The 11,351-nt window shown below is 39.9% G+C and overlaps 1 protein-coding gene across 1 annotated transcript in view; it reads right to left on the reverse strand.

The window, feature by feature from the left end:
• mora (CHORD-like protein) overlaps positions 1-11,321 on the reverse strand; it is a 36,076-nt gene extending 24,755 nt beyond the window's left edge. Inside the window, exons 1-3 of the mRNA XM_067155093.2 lie at positions 11,113-11,321; positions 10,892-10,998; positions 2,301-2,450 (exon numbers count right to left, since the gene is read on the reverse strand). Coding sequence (XP_067011194.1) covers positions 2,301-2,450; positions 10,892-10,998; positions 11,113-11,200 — 345 coding nt within the window. The 5' untranslated portion in view covers positions 11,201-11,321. The remainder of the gene's footprint in view (positions 1-2,300; positions 2,451-10,891; positions 10,999-11,112) is intronic.
• Positions 11,322-11,351: the final 30 nt, after the last annotated feature.

The raw sequence follows: 11,351 nt of genomic DNA on the forward strand, positions 1-11,351 counted from the left end.
TACTATTAAAAGTTCTGAGTAATCTAAGTAAAAATGTGCAAAATTAATTTGGACCAGACTGTTGGAACGTGACAGAAAATTGGACTGCAAAGGGTTAAACACTTCCCTTTTCTTTTGCAATATCTTCACAGTGATGCTCGCTTCTACTATTTAAGAGACTGATTTGAAATCTACAATAATAAGTATTACATTGTTGTCAGCAACGCCCAGATTCGTAACAAACAAAAATCAACACGGGACATCATAGCCGATACATTTATCCGAGAATATGACCAAAATAAGTCATCGTAATAAGCAACGCCGTACTAAATACAGTGTTTATAAAGGATTTAGACGGAACTGTTATATTCAATACGGTGTCAAAAGCAATGTCGCAATAAACTGTAATCAAAATATACAACACGTTTCACAATTTAACATGCTTTTTGCTTTGAAAATTCAAGTGATCCATTAATTTTGCCAGTCAATATATTTCAAAGACAAATATAAGCTCAAATGCACTGATGTAATAGGTCTACTAATAGGAGCATGAAGTCCTGTACCTCGTTTCTTTGCGGAATTTCTAAAATTACATTACATTCCAACTTCCGTATGAGATGAGATAGTCACCATAGGCCTGAAGATGAGTTGTCAAATTCTGAATCACCATCTTAATCCACACCTCTAAGTGTTGTTTGAAAACTTATATCATTCTTCATCGGGAAGCAGTTATGTACATTTTTAAAAAAATGTACGTATCTTCCCTCTTTATAATACCAATATAAATGGCCCATTATTGGACATTATATATAAATTTTCCAGCTAACTCATTCCTGGTTGCCAGGAAACCTTATTCAGGACAAATATTTCAGGTTCCCAATGGGAATCAACATCTATATTATCTTCCCATTTTGCCAATGTTTGTTGAATAAAGAAGCATTAAAATTCTGTATGTCTATCCAAAGTGTCTTGCATTTCCTTTTCAATAACGAGATAATTCCTACTCTATTCTCAAATTGGCTACATATACCCAGCAATAATTCAACACAAGCCTAGTGAAAGTACTCCACTTATTGCACACGGAAACTCAGCGGAGGATGGTCTTTTATTTCTTTTCTGTTCTGTTCGGTTCATGGGGTTGCCGATAGGAGCACCTTTATGAGCTATGACCTGTTATTGGCCCGGATTTGCAAAGTTAAAGCTACTAAATTACCTTTTTTACTTGCTGTGCAGGCAGTATATGCCGTGGCAATAGAAACAAGCCCCTCGAAGGGAATGTTGGGGCCACTGTTTTCTCATGAGAGAGATTGGTCTGGATTTGCAAAGAGGTTACAGCCACTAAGAGCCTTTTCTTGTGTATTTATTCTATGTGGGTTGATAACGGAAGCTGCAAGTTATGAATTCTGGGAATGACGACATGTCAGCCAATGGCAGAGCTGGTCGACTACTGGACAACTGCATGTGAAATGTTTCATTAGGCAGTGTTCTCCCTAGGACCTTTTTAATGTGCGCACGCTTCCGTTTTTACAGACAAGCCCGGCTAACATAACCTGGATTTCTACTAGTTAGATAATATTAATACATATGAGTCCCTGGTTGCTCCAAATTAAAATGTAAACACTGCTTAATTATATGATAAATCTTCATTATTGTCAGCATCATCATCACCATCATCGTTGACCAACTCTAGTTTCCCAGGTGTGGTATACGAACCCCTTCCATTATTGTCAGCATAAATGCATCAATTACACTGAAGTTTAGGTTGACTATCACGTAGTGTCGTGTGCGAGGGTGTATGGATTAGCGTGGACTCGCATGCAAGCTTGATTCTGCATGACGACACAAACCTGTATGGGACTCCACAGCAACTGAGTGGATAAGTCCCAGTGTTATTATGCGATTATGAACGAGCAGTAGAACACTATTAGTTCAAAATACTCCGTTGTGTCTTGTTTGTGCGAAGACCACTAAAACAGTTTAAATTTGCAGTTAATGTTTACCTTTCTGATATTACTGTTAATGCCCCAAGGGGAAGACAACAAAATTTTATCCCATGCATTTTTACATATAATTCCCCGTCCGCACACCCATTCCTGCCACCCGGCTGACGAAAATTTATAGGGAGAACGCTCTTAGGTTATAAAAGTAAATGTACCTTTTTGGGTGGGCTGGTAGGTCCCTGGCATTCATAATGAACACATCTCTTTTCTGAAAGGATTTTAAACAAAGATTCATATATATTTCCTCAGAAACTTGCGTCTTATATGCTGTAGTGTCTACACTAAGTTTCTACAAATAATTCAATTCAACTTTATACTTACAAGAGGCGTATCAAATGAGGGCCTCGTTAGTGCCTTGGGGGTAGGTTCTGGAGCCTTATATTCTATCACCTCATCAGCTTTGGACTTGTCAACAACTGGCTTCTCAGGCTCTGGAGGTTTCTCATTGCTGTGGAATGATTTTGTGCAACCCTTGAACAAAAAAAGACAACAGTACACAATGATGGTAAGGTAGCACAGGAATAATTCAAAGAGATGTCACAAAAAAAAATTAACTGTGATCAATAGGATGCAGATGATGATGAAATGTCAATGCAATTTTCCCTCCTCGTCTAAATGTCAAGACTATTGTATTACTTGCACTGAGCTGTAAATCGTTTCTATCTGCCTATTCCACTAATCTATCAAAGCTGTTTGCAGATCTTCACTGGACAAAGACGCAATTGCCATATCATCCGCATAGACAAATTTTTACATTCTCCGCACTTACTCTCATGATTGCATCCATGGTCGCTATGTTGAACAGGATTGGGCTCAACGGATCCCCCTGAAGCAGTCCTGTTCGTTCTATCCAAAAGGACGTTGTCAAGTTGTCAATTTGTACATAGTTCTCTGCAAGTATATTTCGTATCAGAACAAATAGGGCATTATCACTTCCAATAAGCGGCTCAAGTTTTTCCATCAGTAATGTTCTGTTGACCGAGTCAAAGGTCTCTGAGAAGTCTGTGAAACATGTAGTTTCTGCTTCTGTCTCCCTACCATTCTGTTACCTTTGAGTTTTCCAGCATGTTTTCTACGATATGTACTGCTTTGTTCAGATTTTCCGAACCTATCCTCCCTAAGAGATCCGGTGTTCTTGCTGATTCCTCAGCTAGGAGGGCGCTATCAATCATCCTCAAATTTTGTCTCTTGTCGTGGGTGTAAAACCCCGTCGTATCCTCTATGATGAAGGTCGTCTGTACTGGTAAGTGCTTCCTGATAATTACGTGTTCAAGAACTATCTGTTTCTTGAGGTTGAGTCCCCTCGTGTTTGAGAAGACTAGGTTGATTGTGCTGCTCCCGTTATATGAGAAGTATGTTTTCTTCTCTGGATCATTAAGGACGTTCAAACCCTCTGCTTTTAGGAAATCTAGAACGAGTTCTGTCTTCGTAGTCTGATAATCTATTCTACAGTTCAGATCACCAGTCATTATGAAGGGCTCATTTTTGTTTATGTTACTGAAGGCTGTGCTACATTCCTCTATTATGATACTTTCATGGGTGTCTGGTGGGAAATATACACCCATTATGGTGCACATTATAGTTTTTACAAGTAATATGTTCTCATTTTTAAGGATCAGTTTAAAAGGTGATATACCTGGACTTATTAAACATGAAATACCTCCTTTTGGGCGTCCTTTTAGCCCCTGCGTTGCTAGTACATGGACCGCGTACTGATCTGATGGAGTCCATTCCTCTGTAAAAAAGGTTTCTAATACATCAGTATAATTCATCATTCGTGAATAACCCCCAAGTGAATAACTGCAGCCATCAGAGAAGATAAATCACAAGGAGGAGAGACGTGCGGATAGTGTAATAAGGTATTCATAGATGGCGAACAGGCCATAGAATGCGAAGGAGCATGTGGCAGGTGGTACCATAAGGAATGTGCAGGCCTTAAAACAGGGCGAGTTTGACATAATGCATAAAGTTAACTGCAACCTAACATGGTTATGCAGCTCATGTAAGACGAGAATGAAAGATTCGAACAGAGAAAATAACATAGCTCAGCAACTATTAGAGAAAATAAAGAATGCCATAAAGCCCACCACTAGAATGGAAGAGCTTTACCGGAAGGTAGACATATTGACAGATTATATTATAAACAAACTGGACCTAGTGCCGGATGAGAAAAGTGATAAAGCACTACAGAGGTTTAATAACATGCAAAGAACTAAGAACACAGGGAGAGAATAACATACATACATTATCATTAAAGACTGTTATGCCTTTCAGCGTTCAGTTTGCAAGCCTCAGTTTACTAAACGCTGCCACAATCCTCGATTTGCAACTAGTGTTGTGGCCTCATTTAGTTCTATACCTCTTATCTATAAATCGTTAGAAACCGAGCCTAACCATTGTCGTCTTTGTCTACCTCTACTTCTCTTACCCTCCATAACAGAGTCCATTATTCTCCTAGGTAACCTATCCTCCTCCATTCGCCTCACATGACCCCACCACTGAATCCGGTTTATGCGTACAGCTTCATCCATAGAGTTCTTTGCTAAATTAGCCTTTATTTCCTCATTCCAAGTACCCTCCTGCCATTGTTACCACCCGTTTGTACCATCAATCATTCTTGCTACTTTCATGTCTGTTACTTCTAACTTATGAAGAAGATATCCTGAGTCCACCCAGCTTTCGCTCCCATAAAGCAAACAGATCGATGTAAAGATAGTTTCGTCTGGGAGCCGACTTCCTTCTTACAAAACACTGTTGATTGCAACTGCAAGCTCAATGCACTAGCTTTACAACACCTTGAGTCAATCTCACTATATTACCATCCTGGCGGAACACACAACCTAAATACTTTATCGACCTGTTCTAGCTTTGTATCACCAATCTCGCATTCAATTCTGTTGAATTTCTTAACTACTGACATCAATTTAGTCTTCGAGAGGATAATTTTCATACCATACTCATTGCACCTATTTTTAAGTTCCAAGATATTAGGCTGCAGGCATTCGGCACAATCTGCCATTAACACCAAGTCGTCAACATAGGCCAGACTGCTTACTGCATTTTCACCTAACTGAATCCCTCCCTGCCATTTTATATCTTTCAGCAGATGATCCATGTAAACTACGAACAGCAAAGGTGAAAGATTACAGCCTTGTCTGAACCAAGAACTCATTCTACCATCAATTCTCTCTGAAGCCCAATTGTCAACATAAAAGCCTTTGATTGATTTTAATAATCTACCTTTAATTCCATAGTCCCCCTGTATGGCGAACATCTTTTCCCTTGGTACCCTGTCACATGCTTTCTCTAGATCTACGAAACATAAACACAACTGCCTATTCCACTAGCAAAAAAGAAACTTTTTTCAATTACCTGCCGCATACTGAAAATCTGATCCTGACAGCCTCTCTGTGGTTTGAAACCACACTGGTTTTCATCCAACTTCCTCTCAACGACTGATTGCACCCTCCCTTCCAAGATGCCAGTGAATACTTTGCCTAGTATACTAATCAATGAGATACCTCAATAGTTGTTGCAATCCTTCCTATTTCCTTGCTTATAGATAGGTGTGCAATTACCGCTTTTGTCCAATCTGAAGGTACCTTACCAACACTCCATGCTAATCTTACTACTCTATGAAGCCATTTCATCCCTGCCTTCCTACTATACATCACCATTTCAGGTCTAATTTCATCTATTCCTGCTGCTTTATGACAATGGAGTTTATTTACCATCCTTTCCACTTCCTCAAGCGTAATTTCACCAACATTTTCCTCCTCCCCATGAGATGGCTGTTCGCAACACCAGCAGGATGATTTCCTTTTACATTGAGATGTTCCAAATATTCCCTCCACCTCTCCAGTGATTCCCTGGAATCTACTACGAGTTCACCTGAAATACTCAAAACACTGTTCATTTCCTTTTTCCCTCCCTTTCTAAGATTCTTTATTACTGTCCAAAAAGGTTTCCCTGCTGCCTGACCTAGCCTTTCCAAGTTATTACCAAACTCTTCCCACGACTTCTTTTTGGATTCAACAACTATTTGTTTCACTCTGGTTCTTTCATCTACGTACAAATTCCTGTATGCCTCGGCCCTTGTTTGGAGCCATTTCTGATAAGCCTTTTTACGTTTGCAAGCTGTTCTCACTTCATCATTCTACCAAAATGTTCACCCTTTCCCATCTTTACAAACAGTTGTTCCTAGGCATTCCCTTGCTGTTTCTACTACAGCAGCCCTGTATGACACCCATTCAATTTCTATATCCTGAACCCGCTTAATGTCTACTGTTTGTAACTTCTCACTAATCATACTCATGTACTTCTGTCTAATTTCCTCGCCTGGATATTTTTTACCCTTATTCGTTTGCAGACAGATTTCACGTTCTCTACCCTAGGCCTAGAGATACTTAGTTCACTACAGATCAGATAGTGGTCTGTATCATCGAAAAATTCCCGGAATACTCGTACATTCCTAACAGATTTCCTGAATTCACAGTCGGTTAAGATATAGTCTATTATGGATCTGGTACCCTTAGCCTCTCGTGTGCAGCGGTGAATAGCCTTATTCTTGAAGAATGTATTCGTAACTGCTAAAGCCATACTAGCACAGAAGTCCAGCAAACGCTTCCCATTCCCATCAGCTTCCATGTCTTCCCCATATTTACCAATCACCCTTCGTATCCTTCAGTTCTATTTCCAACTCTCGCATTGAAATCGCCCATTAGCACAATTCTATCCTTGCTGTTGACCCTGACCATGATGTCGCTCAATGCTTCATAAAACTTGTCAACTTCATCCTCATCTGCACCCTCACATGGTGAATACACGGAGACAATTCTAGTCCTCGTTCCTCCAACTGACAAATCTACCCACATCATTCGCTCATTTACGTGCCTAACAGAAACTATGTTGCGTGCAATGATATTCCTGATATAGAGCCCAACCCAGCCTCTGCCCTTCCCTTTCTTACACCCGTCAAGCACACTCTATAATCTCCTATCTCTTCCTCGTTATCTTCCCTTACTCGAATATCACTTACTCCCAACACATACAGATGCATGCTCTTTGCTGACTCAGCCAGTTCTACTTTCTTCCTTCCATAAGCCCCATTAACACAATGCGGACCGGTCCCGAGAAAACTTGTGTTTGCGTAACTGAACGTTGCGGACCAGTCCCGAGTTATCTCGTGTTACCAGCAAACCCAGCAGACTGAACTTTAGTGCTATCTTTTGAGATATACGGGAACTATTTGGAGGTCAAGGGTGATAGAACTCTGTTATGTATGGTTCTACACAATCGATAGTCGCATTTCTTTTCGAGTGTTCTTCATATCATAGATTTTCTTTCCAGTTTTTGACAACATGTTTACAAAGTTCGAAGAGCCATGCAAGATGGCAGCGCCCAGGAATCGCACGCGTTTAGACAAAGATAAAAATTTTCGCGAATTATGTGCCGATACAGGCTCCGAACATCTAAGTGATGCTGAATATTTAGAGTTCGATGATGAAATGCCTTCTAACGGAAATGTTTCAAGTGATGACGAGGATATAGCCTTATCTTCAAGGTGTGGAACTCACGTAGCGCAGAACGAGTCTGATAATTGTGTTACGGGTGTAAATATTCTAAATATGGTAAATGATGTAGTGTTTTCTGACAACTGGGTTATGGACAACAGTGAACCTACGCTAGAGGATTTTGAAGGTGCTCCTGGTATAAAGGTATGGCCTAATGAATCTGGAAACATAGGACAAGTAGCAGGACACGTTTGGTGAGGAATGTTTTCAGGATGTAGCTGAACAGACAAACTTATATTATAAGCAGAATTCACATTCTCATAACGTATCCCCTAAAACACCAAAGTGGGCTAATGTCACTAGCAGGGAAATTAAAAAAATATTGCTCTGTGTATATTGATAGGGCAGGTGAAGAAATCATGTCTGAAGGATTACTGGCCAACCGATACCCTATTAAAAATCCCATATTTCCGAAAACTATGAGCCGAAATAGATTTAAAGAAATACCCTGCATTTCAACAACTATTCAGGAAGCCCACTCGAAAAATACACAGTAGTCCTTCGCAAGCTAGTGAAGTTGTGACAGTTTATTTGAATGCATGGACTCCAGCTTGGAGGTAGTTAGAAAGTGGCCGGGAACAGGGCTGTACATGGGGTAGAGGGCACCCGGTCCGCAATGTGTTAATATTGATAACTCCCCATCGAATTCTATTTCGTTCGGCAAGTTGTTTCCACGGAGACCCTCGCCTGTCAAATGGGAGTTCTTAGCTCGGTAAATTCATGAAGCAGGATGCTATCCTACTTGCACATAGTCCAAGTGAAGATCTCTCCTCTAACGGGTTATGGACCACCGGTGGATTGTATAGTCCTAGCCGCCTGAGCACAAGGAGGGTCATGACTCAGAATATGTCCGAGATGCCCACTCCCATTCCATAGCAACTGGTATCCCGACTCTCAGGGCCACTTACTAGGCCACTCAGCCGTTGCCCATGGTTCACAAACTAGGACGTGACTACAGTAACCCACACCATGAACCATGGGGAGAGAATAAAGCATTCAAAATAGGTATCCTTTTGGATATCTACAAACAGTATCAGAGCCTAAGTTTTGGCCAAAAGGTATACAAATGAGGCATTTTAATTTCTATCAGGGACAAAGAAGAACAGGGGGAGTTTCTCTTGACTAAAGGAATACACAACAGAAATCAAACTAAGGATCATATACAAATAAGGACTCTTATGGAATGTAGAAGGGTTAAAGACATTCAATTATTATAATTTATAATGTCCAATAACGGACCATTTATATTGGTATTATAAATTTACTCATTCGGGACAAATATTTCAGGTTTCCTATGGGAATCAACATGTATACTGGATACTGGCCGCACTTAAGTGACTGCAGCTATTGAGCTTGGTTCTAAATTCTTAGCATCTGGAGTATGCTCATCATCCACTCTTGTATTGATATTTATAGAATTGTTAGTTCCATCACTGGTAAACATTACAATTTCAAAACTGGAACTGGTAAATGTTGATTCTGTGCCTTAATCTTTCTATCTTCTCCAATGTGCGCTCTTCTTCTATCAGCTGGTCACCAAAAATTGTTGTACCTTCATTCTGTATGGCCTTGTCCTTTATCCCAGAATCGTTCGTATTCCATATGCTCTGTGCTGTGTCAATTAGGTTTTGAGTAGTTTCCTGTTGATTACGCTCTTGATGTTGTTTAGATGTTGTCTCTGCCCTAGTTGTGTGGAGGAGTGGCGCCTTCCATTTAATGACTTTCGGTCTGTTCTCTGATCATGCCCTCCAATTTGTTTTCCAAGAAGTTTAGTATCTTATCCATCGTTTCATAGAGTTTCTCCTCCTTGGAGCATCTCCTTAGTCGCAGTTTGCAAACCTCACATAACCATGTCAATTTGCAATCTTTCCAGAAGACCTGCACTAGTTCCGTTTGTGAACTTTATGCAAGACGCGTTTTGCTGTTTGTTGCACGTATCACATTCTATAGCAATGTCTGCTGGTAAACTTTTCTCCACATGTGTCGCACTGATCAGTTTCGTTTTTGGATTCCTTGATCGTTTGTGACATTGTGCCAGGCATGGTGTTTTGGTAATACAACACCATCACTCCTTTTGGCCAGTACTGTGGTTGGCTGACTACATCCAACATCTCAAATGCTATTCCTATTTTAAATGCCTTATTTACAGTACCATATTCGACATAACTTAAGTATATATAATCCTTGTCTTTCGATGTTTAAGGCTGATACTGTACATTGCTTTACAGAAAAATAGAAACAGAACACAGACAACAATAGAGCTCCTAGACATCCTGCTCTCATTCACTTGTAGAGGAATGTGAGACAAGCATAATTAACAGTGAAAGTTCAATCAAATCAGTCACCACTGATGTGCATTTAGGGTGCTACACAAGTGGCAAATTCCCTAGAGTTTGGTTACCTAGTCTTTCTTAAATGATATCGAAGTGTATAAGGCATTAATAGACAAATAATACTTAGTGAAATTTTTAAAGGTAGGAAAGATCGTAATATGAAAAAGTTCGAAATCAAAGACAACTTGGAGAAAATACTCCTTTATAGGAAGAGAAATTAGGGATTAGAATAATTTACCACAGAAGATGTTTCATACATTTCGAAGTACTTTGATATCATTTAAGACAGACTAGGTAAGCAAACTATAAGGAATCTTGCCATATTCTAGAACCTTGTCCTATTTCAGGATTTTCTCTTCTCATTTTAAAATTTTTTTATCATTTGCTTTACGTCACATGGTGACGACTGGGTAGGGAAGGGCTAGAGGTGGGAAGGGAGCGACCGTTGCCTTTATTACGGTACAGCATTTGCCTGGTGTGAAAATGGGAGACCATGGAAAACCTAACATTTGTTGAAAGGGGCCTAACAGCTAGGTCATTGGCTCCAATGGAAAACCATTATCAGGGCCGCTGACAATGGAACTGTGGTCTTACCAGTGACATATACCCTCTCCTGTACATCCTTACTACAACCTATGAATATGCGCACAACTGCATGATGAGACTTGTAACCTTTATTTATAACCCCAATCAAGATCTTTCCTTATATTAACACCTATGTACTTATAGTGATCCCCATGAGTTACCATCACCCCCTATCAACGTAAGTAATTAAAACCACCATATAAGAAAACACAGAGGTCCGACAATACTGCCTTGCTGGACAAAATGGATCAGACAATGCTTCACCTACTCTAATTCTCCAACATTTCTAGACATTTAGCCACACATTCAGTCACTCCTTTGTCTAGTCCAATAACCCTCATTTTCGCCAATGATCTTTCATGATCTACCCTGTCCTACGGCAACGAATTCCGTAAGTACTATTCATAGCATCGATGCTAACCTTTATGTTGAGAAACTCTGTGAAGTCTGTGCATTTCTTCTTACAGCAAGACCATCCTTTATAAGCATCGTGAAAGAAAGGAGCTCCAGGATGGAAGGTACATGAATCTGAAACAGAAAAACAGCTTTATTTACATTTATCCAAAATATGAGGGTAAATATTTGCCAGAAATTTCTAGAATGTATGACTACATTCCACCATTTACAATTTCAAAATCATACCTTTCCCATTACTTTCTGGATCGTATGTTTGACCACAGCCTCTATTATAACAACGTAAAAGATTTGTTCCTCCACTGGGCATTGTCATAAAAACTTACATTCACTATCAACTTTCACAGGCAATCGAGTACTATCTCATGAAAATCACTTTTCACATGGATGTCTCCCATCTGATCTGATTTGCTCTCTGTTCGACTGTTCTTTTTCTGTCATGGTCAGTGCACTCCAACATAAAGATA

The sequence above is a fragment of the Anabrus simplex genome, chromosome 10, assembly GCF_040414725.1.
Source record: "Anabrus simplex isolate iqAnaSimp1 chromosome 10, ASM4041472v1, whole genome shotgun sequence".
Lineage (NCBI taxonomy): Eukaryota > Metazoa > Arthropoda > Insecta > Orthoptera > Tettigoniidae > Anabrus > Anabrus simplex.